Raw genomic sequence first — 15894 nt, 5'->3', positions numbered from 1 at the left:
CGACTCCTACCAGGGATGGTGGGCTGTGCCCCCTGCAACTAGCAACAGCAAGTGGACCTGGAGCTGAGCTGCACCCTCCACAACTAAGACTGAAAGGATGACAACTTTACTTGGGAAAAAAAGTCCTGGAAGTACACACTGTTCCCAACAAAGTCCTGTTCCCCTTCCCCAATAAAATTTAAAAAAAAAAAAAAAAAAAAAAAAAAAAAAAAAGAAGAAAAAGCCTCCAGTGTCAAAGTTAAAGAAACTGAAACCCAGGAAGCTTTGGAGCTTGACAATGTTTTTTTCTTTTGATTACTGCTTTAGCAGTAAGAGACCACAACACAGCTCCACGGATAGTTAATTCCTGTACAAAATATATATGTAACAAAATTTGTATGTCATGGGGTAGTCCAATTAGCACAGATGATTAGAACATAGAACGAATGAGTCAGGATCCAGTGTTTAACCCGTCTGGATGAGAGATTTGCGTTGAAAGAAATGTTGCTTCATGGCTGGAGTCGGCATGCTGTAATCACTGTTGACTGTCTTATCAATGTGTCATTCTGACTAAGTGAACATATGGTTCAATGAAAAACTATCACCACCATAAAAAACCCCAGCCAGATCCTAGTGACAGTAATATTGCTGATTGCTAAGAATAGCATACATACAGACAAGAAGTGTATGTAAGAACTCAAAGACCCATACTAAATAAAATTTATAAAAAGAATGCAGAGAAAACTTTAGAATCTCACTCTCTTTTTTGAGTATAATTTTACATGGCCTCTATCTTTATGGTATCTATGACTTTGACATGTATATTACAAACCCAGTAAATAGGGTTCACGCTTAGTCCAGTTTTCACTGTGTCAAACACATAAGTATACTATTTAATTATTAAAAAATACTAGTACAATTATAGGAAACATACTACCTTAAAATATGGAGCATTCTATTGAATAGTTTTGGTCTAAAATGTTAACTTGACTGTGTTGCGAAAGGCATTACAACTTCCCACAGGGAATCACCCATAATATAATAAAAATTTAAAACAAACTGCTGTTATTATAAGTAAGTATATTAAATCCTAGTCTATTGGCACCGAACAACAGGATCTAATTCTTATATACACATTTGAATTTACATTCTTTAAGCACAAGAAAATATAAGGAAGCACTATAAAATTAGCCAACTTTGAAACTTAGGCATTCTCTCGATTAGAAAAGAGTTTGTTATTATTATGCCTCTTGAACTTAGGAATGCAGCTCTACAGGTTTACAACAACAGGAAAAAATCATTACCAAATACATATCTAACCCATACAAGTTTAAGACTCTTCCCTGATGAAACTGTTGAGAGTAATGAAGCAGCTGCAAAGGAACTCAGCAATCGGCACAGCCGCAAGGAGGTACTAATACTTGACTAACAGCACTCGTGTAATAAGTGAACTTTATTTTCACCCTTCATATTGGTATTCCTCTCCTGTTATCCCTTCTGCTTAATGTGAAACAGCTGCCAGTTATAATGGTAAGCTAACTATCCCTACCCATCCACCTCACTTGCCCCGTCCCTAACTCTGCCAAAAGGCCGCCGTTTCCTTTTCTTAGTACTCAGTCTTCTAAAACTCAAAGGAAACAAACAGAATAGAGAAACTCAGAAAAATATACTCCCATATTCCTTATTTCCAGAGAGGGAAATGGAATGCTTATAGTAACAATAGCTCTTAGCATAACCCAGCAAGAGAAAATAATTTTTTGAAAAAAAAAATCACTAATTGGTAGAAGTAAAGGCAAGGTAAAACGAATCATCAGCATATCTTCATCTGCCCCTAAAATTTAACATCTTCCTCTTCTTTGGCTGTTGGAAAGCTGAGAGCCAGACTTCTTGATGCTTATTCTTTTGCTGTTTTCATGGTGTACGTGCAAACTGTATACTGACTCTCTCGTGGGTCCAGCCTCTGTCCTATTCCTATAGTTTTCTTAGCTATTTTCTATTAATTGGTAAATAACTTCCTTTAGTATGACAATATTCATGTATATATATATATATATATATATATATATATTTGTATATGTAAGTATAAAACTGATTTGAATAACTCTAAGAGTATTTTTTCTTAAACTTTGCTAAACAAAATCCATTATGACTTCTTTATACACACACAGGCACACACACACACATGAAAATTACAAAATTAGTCTTGGTTTTCTTCACATAAAAATGGAACTTTTCCCCTGTCCTCTCTAACACAGGAAACTCTGAGGAAAAATTTAATAGCTGTATGAATTCATTGTTTTATTTATTGATTCATAACCACCATCTATTCATGTGTGTAAGAAATATTGTTTACTTCCATTTAAATCAATTTAAATCAGAATGTGAATTTCCAGGAAATTTAATTTTTGCTGTTTTTGGTAATTCCTTCTCCCCTTCTAGAGTTTTATATTCCAGGGATCTTCCCCTTATTCCATTTAAAATAAATTTCTGTATATCTTCACAGAACGTTCTCTGTACCTTTTAAAAAAATTGTGCTGAAAGAACATAAAACTTACCATTTTGACCATTTTTAAGTGTACAATTCAGTGGCATGAAGGACATTCACAATGTTGCATAACCATCACCACTATCCATTTTCATAACTTTTTCATCATCCCAAACAAACTCTGTACCCATTAAACAATACCTCCCCAGTTTCTCCTTCCCCCAGCTCCTGGCAACTCCCATTTCCTCCCCATCCTCCAGCACCTGCTAATCTGTGCATATTCTACTTTCTGTCTTTATGAATATTCCTATTCTAGGTACCTCGTAGAAGTGGAATCATACATTTACCTTTTCTGTGTGGCTTATGTCAACTAACATGTTTTTTTTAAGGGTCATCCATGTTGTAACGTATATCAGAATTTCATTCCTTTTTATGGCTGAATAATATTCCATTGTAGCTATATAACACCTTTGTTTATTCATTTCTCTGTTGCTGGACATTTGGGTTGTATCCACCTTTTGGCTAATGTGAACGATGCTGTTATGAACACTGGTGTACAAGTATCTGTTTGAGTCCTTGCTTTCAATTACTCTGGGGTATATACCTAGGTGTGGAATTGCTGGATCATATGGGAATTCTAGGTTTAACTTTTTGAGGAACCACCAAACTGTTTTCCACAGCAGATGCCTCATTTTACACTCCTGTCAACAATGCACAAAAGTTCTCTGTACCTTTTTGTTTTATAGAAATGTGGATTTCCCTGAAGGATGCCTTTCCTACTTTTTGTGAGATACCACACATTTTTCAGTGTTTCACTCCATTGATATATAAAGAGTGACATATACCTATAATGTCACTCTTTATTTCAACATGTAGCTTTTATCTATCGTTAGATCATTTTCTGTTACGGCACTTACAGTGAGTGCTCTAACATATGCCTATATTTTCAGAGACTATATCCAAATGGGTACTTAATACAGTGGTACTTCGGTTTTCGAACGTTTCCATTGACGAACATTTTGGTTTCTGAACGCCGTAAATTTTATGGATCTATGGTATCATTAGATAGTAAAATTCATGCTAAATTTGCAGTTTTAGGGGTTGATTTTAAAGGTCTGGAATGGATTAATCCATTTTACATTACTTTCTATGGGGAAACTGTGCCTCGGTTTTTGAATGTTTCAGAACTCAAATGGTCTTCCGGAACGGATTATGTTCGAAAACCGAAGTACCACTGTACTTTAGTTTCCTAAATCTTTGACTTCATAGATAGAGACCTTCACTTTCTCTTAATTTTAACTGTCCACTTCAATGGCAACGTCTTAAACATCATCATTGCTCAGACTAATTCCTTCACCTCTCAGATCTGAAATAGCAACGTTCAATTTTCTGATTACAACTTCTAATCCTTTCAGCTTAAATTTTTTTTACTCCCTCTTCATTTACTCTGTAATGTCCTTAAGATTTATGATTTCTCCTTTTCTCTCAGCATACATGTCCCTTCAATTTTATTTCCTGTCCTATTGAGCTTAGACTATCATTCATCATTTCAACAACTCTTCTGCTAGTGGACCCTCAACCACTCTCCTGCAAATTCATATTCCTGAATCATTTTGATCCTTTGCTTTCTGAGCTGCTCTACAAGGACAGCTGATGTACTAAATTACACAGCTGCACAAGATAGATCTCCTACAAATTGATGGCATTCATTCCCAGACGAGTCTTCAGGATTGCGAGTATGTTCTTGTCTCTATTTGGTTCTCTCTCCCACTCCCTTCAGTAGCTATTCTGAATTATTCCTTTCAAAGCCTCTTGCCTTCTCACTTCAGAAGCTCACATGGATCTTTACAGGAAAAAAAAAAAAGAAACTATTAATTAGCAACTGAAATTTATTTACATTCACAGTTATTCTCATCTCCTTCACTCCTGTCTATGAGAACAAGATGACCATCTTCCTGTTCAGGAGAAACTCTTCTACAGATTCCAGGTTCTCTCTCATCGGATTTCTTTAGGAATCCTATTCCAAAACAATTCTCTCTACTGGCTCCTTCCAATTAGTCATAAACATGCTCAAGCAGCTGCCATTTTTCAAAAACAAATTCTGTAATCTACCTTCCTTTCTTCTCAATTGTCATTAACATCTTTCTTATTCTAGTTTCTTCAAGGACCACTCTCTTTTCCAAATTGCTACTATGCTTCTTCACCTCTAGCCACTCTTCAATTCACAGAAAACTGGCTTCTGCATCTAAACCTCTATTGAAACTACTACTGCGGAGGTCACTAATGACCCCTTAATTTCACACATAAGGGTACTTCTTGTCCTTATCTTAACCATTTAGCAACATTTGACTTTTTTTTAAACTTTAAAATCTCCTTCCTTGGCTTTGGTGATATCATAGCTTTTGATCTCCTCCCACCTACCTCACAGACTTCTTGTTGTAAAAAGAAATTTATCTTAGCATGGGTTCAGCACTAACAATAAGCCAGATACTGTGCTAAGAGCTGTACACACTTAAGACAACTCTACGAGGTAGGCACTATAATTCTCATTGTACAAAAGGGAAGTGGTTTTGTAAAGTTACACAGACGAGGCTGTCTAACTACAAATCCCAGTAGCTTCACTATATGGCCAGCAGTTCTTTTTTTGAAGTAGCAGTGAGAGGGGTACTTTGAAGCATTATCTTTGAGCCAATAATTGTTAATTCTTCATTTAGAAGAGATCACTTAACTCTGTTAAATGCATGTAGATTCAAAAAAAGTCTTTGAAACACAACTACTTTAGCTTTATAATTTTCAAAATCTCTCCATAATCTTCTGCACTTAGTAAAGAGAAGGAGCATCAAGAATTGGCATTAAGGTTTCTTTTCCACAAAGTAATGTCAGTTTATGCAAGGTTATCATATGCCTCTTAGGATTCTTGGACACTGTCACTTTATTGACAGAGCACCTGCTGTCCTATCTCACAAGGATGGCAGGAGAAGTTTCCATAAAAATTCTCCTGTCTATGGGGTGAAGCTACTCTGTAACACACTGCAGCATCTAAAAGTCTGGGCACAAATCACACCCTATTTGTAAGTTTTAATAATGGGTTTAATATATGCCTCTATTATTCTGCCAAGAAGAAACCCTAATTTAATGCAGCTAACAGAAATGTGCGTGTGAAGAAGTGGTCCTCAAACTTGGCTGCACCTGGGAATTTTTAGGGAGCTTTAAAACACACCAGTAGCCCAGTCTTACCCAAATTGGTAATTGGTCTGCTATGGGATGGGGATCAAGAGTTTTAGAGGGTCCTCAGGTACCTCTAAGGCACAGCAACAGTGTAAAACCACTGGTGTAAAATACAAGGAAAGACTGTCAATTCGCTCTGTAGGTTTTTTAAAAAAAGGGTGGGTGGGTGGGATGTCTTCATTCACTTATCAGGGTTCTGCTTACCTACGTGGTCACGTATGATTCTAATTGCAAGCAAATGATTTCCCACAGCCATCAACCAACCAACCATACGTGGTATTTGATAACTGCATTAGTTTCCCAGGACTGCTGTAACAAAGTACTACAAACTGGAGGGCTTCAAACAACAGAAATTTATTGTCTTAAAGTTCTGGAAGCTAAAAATCCCAAACCAAGATATCTGCTGGGCTTTGCTCTCTTTGACAGCTATAAGGGAGAATCCTCCCACGCCTCTTCTAGCTTTTGGTGTTTGCTGCCAATCTCTGGCATTCCTTGGCTTGTACATGGATCACTTCAGGAACAAGTTATCTTCTCCCTGTGTCATCACAGTCTTCCCTCTATGTACGTGTCTCTGTGTTCAAATTTCCATTTTTTATTAGACCATCAATCATATTGGGTTCGAGCTCATGATAATGACTTCATTTGATTACCTCTGTAAAGATGCTATTTCCAAGCAAGGGCAAATTCTTAGGTACTAGGGGTTAGGACTTCAACGTATCTTTTTCAAGGGACACAATTCAACTCATAACAATAACTTACTACTGTATATGTCAGTAAAACTGCTCCAAAGCAGGATTCTTAACTTAGGGATGGGAAAAATTTTTTCATCTCTCTTTTTCACTAAATCTCATGTAAATACATGAGATTTCCTACAATTATGAACATTGGCAACAAAAGACAATAGTAACTATTAGTGGTTCTTGAGAGTTTACACACATAGAAAGCACTGGTATTTTCATGTTACATTTCAGTGTTTGCAGCTATCCTAAAAATACCATTTATAGTCATCACTACTTTGAAATTATAGTTGTCAACAGACTTACTGCTAGATCTAGTTCTGTAATGTATTAATAATGACACACATATATACTAATATATCATGAGATAATACTTCCATAATTGTATTTCAGTAAAACTGATTCTGATTTATTGCATTTTCTGCACTTAACATTATTCTGAAAGGAAGACCAAATTAAAAAAAAAAAATCTTTCTATAACCTACAGCTTCTGGTTAGTTAGTGAATTCTTACATTCTAGACTTGAGATTTTTAAACCTCAGTAAGTTATCAAAGAACATACAGGGCATTGTACATAATTTTTCAAACCTTTTTAAAAACCATGATCCAAGTGAAAAAATATATTTTACACATAGTCCAATACACAATCTTACCTCTCTCATACACAACTCAAAACAAAGTATCACAAGTAGTATTTTTCCTTTACACTCCAAGAGATATACTGTGACATTTCTATATTCTATTTCTTTTCATTAAATCATGCCACTGTGACCTACTGAATTAATTTTACAATAACTCTTATGGCATAAATTAAGTTAGTCTTAAAAATCCTGTGTTGGTATTCCTTTAGAAACTTCTCATACTATAGTATGTGAAAGGCTGTTATTATTGATATTTATGTACTACTTAAAAAATATGTCATCATTCAGAGGTGGCATTTAGATGAGCAACAGCTGAACAGCTAATCAGACTCCATTTAGACAAATGGTTATGAGTTATATAAATTTTACAAATTTCATGGGAGTCTAAACTTAAACTTTACCAAATGCAGGAAGGGAAAGAGGTAAAATAATGAACATTTTATACCTGAATCATTTTAAAATTACAAAAATGTTTTAAGTGCATAACGTTCAATTTCATTGAAGTATTTCCTCATTTTACCACTATAAAATCAGGTAGAAGCATTTTCCAAACCAACATTTATTTATGCCCAGGCTAAAAAGAATTTACCTGTAGTAAACTCGCAGTGTCTGGATTTCTTCTTCCAGTTTTTTGTATTGTTGAACTGCAGTTTCTCTGGCTTGTTGCATAGCTAACAACTTTGCCTGTAAGTAATCAATATTTTAAGAAATTTAGTATTAGTTTGGTATGTTGGAGTACAATAGTATGAATAATAGTCTCAAATTTCTGGTGGCTTTAAACATATCAACATTTTTAGTATTGCATAATTTACCACAAAATAATCCAATTATATTAATAACAGAAATGCTAAAAGACAAGAACATTAAATTTACCAACTTTGCTCATTACTAAACTTCAACCTTATTCATCTGTATCATCAGATATATGCCCTTCTGCAATGTTTGACTTTATACACCCAGAATTCAGAATGTGGAACATGGGTTCAGAGCAATATCTAGAGTAGAGATAAGCACACTGGGTGTTTCAGATACAAATTTAATGTGGCTCCACTGCCTGATCACACTAGATTTTCTTTTAACTTTATTAATAGTAAAACTCAGAAAATTCTAAATATGTTGTTAAGCCATCTTTGATATTTAACATGAAAAAAATACACAAGACTGATTCTTACAGATATGATTTAACCTTTTCAATTCCTTTTCTGCAGGGAAAAAAAATCTCTAAAGGGAGAATGGCAGCAATCTTGAATGTTAAAGATATTATATTCAAGAAATGCTATTGTTTCTCTCTGCCTGTAATATTCTAATTCTAGATGGTCTGCAAACAGTTTTTCAATAGAGTTCAAACTAGTAATTTTAAAAGAACTGCCACCTTCCAACTATCATTCCCACTGGATTTCAGGCATAGCCAAAATGTTTTCAACATAATTTTTAAAATACGGTACTGGTAAACCAGGTTTCCATTTTATTTATTCAAAGTTTAATTTGCATGAAAAAGTTGTCTTTCACTTTAAATGGTGTTTGAAGATAACACAGAGCAAATTGTTATCACACACCTCACAAACTACCCTAATAGCAGTAGAGGCAGAAATTCACTAATTTTGCTGAACTCATATGATTTCATTGGAATTATTTTCTGTTACAAGAATGAAGGCATAAGACAAATTGTGAAATCCTGATCATAGGAAAATTAATTAGTGTAATATTTGTGAACAGTAGACAATGATACTTTTCTATTTTAAAAATGGAGAATTATAAAAACATGCAGCAGTTTGGACCTTGGTGTATATATTTGGCATTAAATTAATTTGTTCTTTGTCTGGACTAGCAAATTCTAACAAAGAGTAACTTTCAGTTTTGATGTTTGAGTGGTTTAACATGCCAAATTCTAGAATTATAGATGAAACACACTTAAAAATTATTAAAAAGCATTTAAAATAAAACTAGTTGGCTGATTCTTGATACCAATAATTAACAACTTTGCCAATTTTCAGTACACTATAAAATGTGATAGTAGCAAGTCAAAAAGAATCACACAAAAAAGCATGTATCACATTTAACTTACAGAACGTCAAGATATCCTACAGCATGTATTTAAGGAATACCAAATACTGGACAGGTAACAGAGAATTCACTAAATAAATATGTTACCTTAATTGATTATTTTGAAGTTTTTTACCTGGTTCTTCTGGGGGGCAGGAAACCAAACCAAAAATAAATCTAACAATCTTCTGGCAGGAAAATGCTATAATGAAAATTCTGCCTAAGAAATTTCTACAATGAAAATGGGACTTTGAAAACTTGACTTAAATTGCTGTGCTTTGCATAATATCGAACATTTCACTTCTCGTCCCACAGTTAGTTGGCTAGGAAGATTTGGTGTTGCTTCATAGCAAATTCACTTACTTTATTAATTCCAAACGTCTAATCTTCTGTCTAAACCCTGGTGACTACTTTCAAAGCTATTATAAACTTTCTGGCTTTACAACCTCCTTCCTCTACTTTATCAGATATGTTCTTATCTAGTCAGCACATCTTTTATGAGGAAACACCCTTACCCTATGCCACAGTGATCCTGGCCACTCCTGGGGGCTACGATGAACTCACATATATGTAAGTTCAAATAGAGGACTCTATCCCTCTAACCCCGGAAGAACACTAAATCCTGATGACATCATTTGTACCTCAGGGTCCCTGAATGCCAAACGGGTCCAGATTCCTTTCTTGAACGTCCTGGGTACATTAATCCTTTTTTTTTTCCTTCTGGCTTAGACCAGTTTGAGTTGGATTTAAATTATATGTAAGAAAACATACCTAATTGAAAGGTGCTGTTTACTTCTATTGCATTTCCTAATTTCATTATTAACAGCATATAATTACATCATGTTACAAGTCAAAAATATTTCATATCACAAACATAAGAAAATTAGAAACAAGCTTTTTTCCCTGTTTTCCTGCTGTATTTTCCACATTTTTGGCAATTTCATAAAAACTGCATGCATTTATTTATGTCTATAGTCACATAAAAAATAACAAAGTTCAAAGTCTAAGAAATATACAAGGTTAAGTAAATCTTTCTGTTACCTCCAACCTGCAGTACTACAAATGCCCTCTCCTGAGATTACCAGTTACCTGTTTGTTATACATCCTTCCAGAGAGAGTCTACACCTTTACATATATTTGTAACTAAATATACCTATTTACAGTATGATGGCATTCTTTATACAGTTATAAACCTTGTTTTAATTTGGAAAACATTCTGTGCTCTTTTGCTTCCTAGAGAAAAACAAAATCCTGTACCCCAACCCATGTATCAGACACATTAGTCACATGCCCTCCTTCCCCTCCCATCCCCAAGTGAAACACTTTCATGAATTTGGGTTCATCATTTTCAAGAATATTTTATTCCTTCATTACATAGTTATATACTTATAGATAATACATTTTATTGTTAATAGGTTTTTTGGTTTTTTTTTTTTTTTATTGGGGAAGGGGAACAGGACTTTATTAAGGAACAGTGTGTACTTCCAGGACTTTTTATCCAAGTCAAGTTGTTGTCCTTTCACTCTTAGTTGTGGAGGGCGCAGCTCAGCTCCAGGTCCAGTTGCTGTTGCTAGCTGCAGGGGGCGGAGCCCGCCATCCCTAGCAGGAGTCCAACCTGGCAACCTTGTGGTTGAGTGGACATGCTCCAACCGAGCCATCCAGGAGGCAGCTCAAGGTGCCATGTTCAATCTTAGTTGCAGGGGGCGGAGCCCACCATCCCTTGCGGGACTCCAGGAGTTGAACCAGCAACCTTGTGGTTGAGAGCCCACTGGCCCATGTGGGAATCCAACCGGCAGCCTTCGGAGTTAGGAGCATGGAGCTCCAACCGCTGGAGCCACCAGGCCAGCCTGTTAATAGGTTTTTGAATATTAATGATACTACATATTTTACAGACAACTGCTTTTTTGGTCAGTATTGTAATTATTATTCTTATTGACACATGTAGCCACTCTGATACCTATCTTCATACAAAATGTTCTCTTGTGCACTATTGTGTACGATTGTATTTATAGTTGATTTTCCTATTTTTGTCTTTTAACCATCATACTAGATTTATATGTGGTAGATCCATTACCTTTTCTATATATTTGCCTTTGGGTAGAATTTCCTTTCATATATTTTATTTCCAGCTATGGTCTTTTTATTTTCTCCTTATTGAAGCCCCTTTAACATTTCTCATAAGGGCGGCTTAGTGGTGATGAAATCTTCTACCTTTGCTTGTCTGGGAAACTATCTCTCCTTCAACCCTGAATGATAACTTTGCTGGTTAGACTATTCTTAGTTGGATATTTCTTCCTTTCAGCACTTGGAACGTATCATGTCACTTCCTTCTGGTTTACAAATTTCTGCTGAAAAAATTAGCTAATAGTCTTATGAGGTTTCCTTTGCATGTAACTAGTTTTTTCTAAGATATTTAAAAACAACTAGTTATCATCCTGCTTTTAAGATACTCTTTTATCTTTCACTTTTTATATTTACATTATAATGTATCCTGGTGTAGATCTCTCTGGTCCCTTCTTATTTGGGATTCTCTGCTTCCTGGACTTGGATACCATATTTCCCCAAAAATAAGACCTAGCCGGAACATCAGTTCTAATGTGGCTTTTGGAGCAAAAATTAATATAAGACCTAGTTTTATTTTAATATAAGACTGGATCTTTAGTATAATAAAATATAATAATATAATATAATATAATATAATATAATATAATATAATATAATATAATACAGGGTCTTATATTAATTTTTGCTCCAAAAGACACATTAGAGCTGATTGTCTGGCTAGGTCTGATTTTCGGGGAAACACAGTATTTGTTACCATCCTCAGGTTAGGTTTTCAGTTATTATTTCTTTAAATAAGTTTTCTGCCCCTTTTTCTCTCTCTTTTCCCTCAGGAATCCCTATAATGGAAACGTCTATATGCTTGATGTTGTTCCAAAGGTCCATCAAGCTGTCTTCATTACAAATTTTTTTTCTCTTTGTTGTTTCGTTTGGGTGATTTTCACTACCCTGTGTTCCAGGTCGCTGATCCATTTTTCTGTATCGTCTAGTCTGCTGTTGTTTCCCTCTTGCATATTTTTTAGTTCAGTTATTATTATAGTCTTCATCTCGGTGAGTTCTGTTTGGTACTTTCTTGTATTTTCTCTCTCTCTGTTGAAGCTCTGAATGTGTTCATTTATTCTTCCTCTTAGGTTGGTGAGCATATTTAGGACCATTACTTTGAACTCTCTGTCTCTGTTTTATCGAGGTTTATTTCTGGAGTTTTATGTTGTTCTTTCATTTGGAATATAATCCTTTCCCCCTCATTTTGCTTGGCTTTCTGTACATTATAAAAATCAGCTCTCTCTCACAGTCTAGAAGGAGTGGCTCTATGTAGGATATGAACTTTGCCATTTCACCTTGGCTGTCTCACAAGCTCTTTCTCTCATTGTTTCAGATTGGTGGTGTCCAGAAACGCATACCCCACGGTGACCTGAGCATGATGCTCCAGCGCTGTCCCCTGTGTGGTCTTTGTGTGTCCTTGGCTCTGGCAAGCTGTGTGGGAGTGCGGAGGTGCTCACCAGCCATGTCTGTCAGGCTGGGTGAGTGAGGATGGGGCACTGTTAGCCTACCTGTTAGCAGGTTAAGTGGGGGTGCAAAGTGGCACTCACCTGTGCTGATGCCAGCCAGACAGAGGGAACCTGTAAAAATGGTGTCTGCCAGTGTAATGTTCTCAGAGAATCCCAACAGACTTCCGCCCTTCGGCAGATACTTCAAGCCCAGCAGGTGAACTCTTTCACCCCTGGTCTAGGTTCCCCTCAAACTGCTGCTTTTTGTGCTATGTCCTGGGGTAAAGGGGTCTGTGTATGAGCCCTTTAAGAGTGGAATCTTTGTTCCCTAGAGTCTTGTGTTTTGAGCACGAGCCTTGTGGGGTTAAAAGCCAGATGCCTTGGAGGTTCATCTCTCCAACGCAGGGGCCAGGGCATGGGTGCTTGGTGTGGAGTACAAACCTCCTGCTCCGTAAGGAGAAAATCCATTTATATATACATTCTTTTCTTTGTTTTTTGAGGTCTCTCCCAATTGTAGGTCGCCATATCAGGGGTGGGGTTTCTGGAAAGTGTGTGTTTCTGCCTGTTCTACAAATCTCAACATGGCCCTTTTATCCTTTGTTGTGGAACAGGTGTTCAGCTAGTTCTCAAGTTCTTTTCAGAGGGTATTGTTCCATGTGTGGTTGTATATGTGCTGTGTCTGTGGGAGGAGGTAAGTTCAGAATCTTTCTATGCCACCAATCTTGAACGCCTCCCCATGCCATCTTTCTATATACCATTCAAGCCTTTCCATATATAATTGCATGTTTTGTTCTTTATTTTTCTTCTTTATTCTAACTCCTGTAAAACTTCACTTCAGTCTTTCTCCACCCTCTACCCAACTCTTGCCCAAGGTAAAAATGCAAGAGACTTGTTGCTGTACTTCTGACAATTATGTACATTATTTATATTCAGTTTTGATCCATACAATGTTATTGGCATAAAGGAATCCTGCAATTGGGAACTGTGTATATTTAGTTTTCGTAATGGGAACAACTGGGAGTCATGACCATATTTAATCTTAGTTGGATCTTCTGCTTCTCCAAGTCATGTTCAAACTGTGTTGCTGGTTCACCTCTCCTTACTAGTAGTAAGAATATAAACACTCTACTGCTTATGCCACCAAAATTTGCCTAAGAAAAGTTTGTCTTAACTAAGATATGTTCTCCTAAATCCAATAATGTTACTATTGTAACAAAAAAAAACTCTTAAGCATATATAATCACAATTATATTTTTAACACTCTAAACAAAGTTTATAAACTTATCATCAAATTTCATTGACTCGAAGATGCTACTGATTTTAAAACACGCTGTAATTGTATTCAAAAAATCAGGGAAATTACACTTTTAAGATATCATCTATTGTAGCAAGCATATGTTAAAATGTGACATGATATTAACCTAATATATTTCCCTCCTCCAAAACAATAAAATTCCCTTCTGAGCAATACCAAAATATCTTTTCCTGCCTGTATCATGTGTTTAAAAAATTTTATCATCTCCTCACCCCACTCACACAAAATCTCCACCTTGTCCTTTTCTCTTTAGTATTCTCTATTAAATAAAGAGAACTACAATATTCCTGATTCTTTTATTTTTTCACATAGGGAGAACAATGAAGTTTTGATTGCAATCTTCAGTGGTGTAACCTACAATTTTATGTGTCCTCCAGCTACCTTTCATACTTGCTTCCCAACATGTAAAACGTGTTGCTTAAAAAACCTTAAAACCTAGAAGGAGCAGTTGAACTAATTCCAGATGAACTCATAGAATCAAATCTTCATTCAATAACAGTTATTAGTAATGATGGAAGTTTAGTATAATCAGTGTATGTTTTACATCTTCAGTATCTTCTCAGTACACCTTAAAATCTTTTTCTTGTAATATTCTTTTTTCTTTCCAGTTTCATTGAGATATAATCAACATACGTATAACATTGTATTAGTTGTATAACATAATGATTTGATGTATGTATATATAATATATTGAGAAATGATTACCACCATCAGTTTAGTTAACATCCATTACCTAACATAATTACAATTTTTTTTCTTGTGATGTTATGATTTACTCTCTTGGCAACTTTCAAATATATGATACTTTAATGTTAACACCTAGTTACCATGCTATACATCCCATTCCGTGGAACTTTTTTTTTTAACCACAAGTGATTAAAAAAGGGTTTGGTTAACTCATGTTAGGTTAGTCATGTAACTAAATGTCTCATCATTCTTTAACTGTATCTATCTTGAGCAGTGCTATATAAATAGGAAAACCATTTGTACGGCTACTGTATTAGAAATGGAATACATTACTTCCTTAGAGTTTTATCTAGTAATTTAGAATGACAGACAAAGAAAAGATTACACTATTCACATCACTGAACACTATTTGTTATGGATATTGTGGAAAAACCACTTTTATCTTACTTTTAAATCTTGTTATGTTTGGTTTGAATGTGTTTTTAATAGTAATAGTCTGAAATAATTAAGCCTTCCTTTGGTAACTCCAAGACCATTAATGGAAATCTGCTGTTATCTGAGAACAGAGGCATTTGATCTTCTGTGTGATATCTGCTAAATAAACATACAGTACCAATTAAATCACAGCAGTAAATAATTTTAGAGCTGAAAGGATCTTAGAGGTCCCCTACTTTTATAGGTGAGAAAAATTGTTGCTAATACAACATATTAGGCAAACATTTGGAAATTGTCCAAGGTTTCATAGCTGGTTAGAAGGAAAGTTGAAACTAGAATACAAGTATCCAGGAAACATTGCTAATTCTACTATATAAGAAAAATTTCAATATGATTTAATTTAATGTGTATGTTAGTCGTTTTAATAGAATTGCTTTACAGAGTATAACCATAAATATATAGGCTGTGCTACATTATTAAACATATCTGTAAGATATCTAATTAGATATGGGCTCTATGCCTATTTTTAAACAATAGGCATAGAGTCCGGAATATCCCTTGGTCTTTTAAAGTTTTGGTTAGTTGTCAGGTATCTGAAAAAGTGAAAAATGGAAATGCTAACCATATTTTCAATACTGTCTAAAATGATCATGTTTCTGAAGGCAATGAAACAAAATAATATAAAATTCACACTGTTCTAGAATAGTTTCTTCAGGATACATAATGATAGGAAGGAAAAAAGAGTTATTGTGCCTGTATGGCAACGAAGTGCTTGCATGGTGGCAGTGCATTGGGA

The 15894-nt window shown here is 35.3% G+C and overlaps 1 protein-coding gene across 4 annotated transcripts in view; it reads right to left on the bottom strand.

Moving 5' to 3' along the window:
- The window catches only part of MIPOL1 (mirror-image polydactyly 1), a 246572-nt gene that overhangs the window by 87861 nt on the left and 142817 nt on the right, over positions 1–15894 (bottom strand). For all 4 annotated transcript variants that reach the window (XM_033107003.1, XM_033107001.1, XM_033107002.1 and 1 more), the window contains one exon: positions 7660–7754. In XM_033107003.1, the coding sequence (XP_032962894.1) occupies positions 7660–7754 (95 nt within the window). The remainder of the gene's footprint in view (positions 1–7659; positions 7755–15894) is intronic.

This window comes from Rhinolophus ferrumequinum, chromosome 6 (genome assembly GCF_004115265.2).
Source record: "Rhinolophus ferrumequinum isolate MPI-CBG mRhiFer1 chromosome 6, mRhiFer1_v1.p, whole genome shotgun sequence".
In the NCBI taxonomy this organism is placed as follows: domain Eukaryota; kingdom Metazoa; phylum Chordata; class Mammalia; order Chiroptera; family Rhinolophidae; genus Rhinolophus; species Rhinolophus ferrumequinum.
The sequence above is the reverse complement of the archived record's forward strand: the minus strand, read 5'-3'. Positions and strand labels throughout refer to the sequence as shown.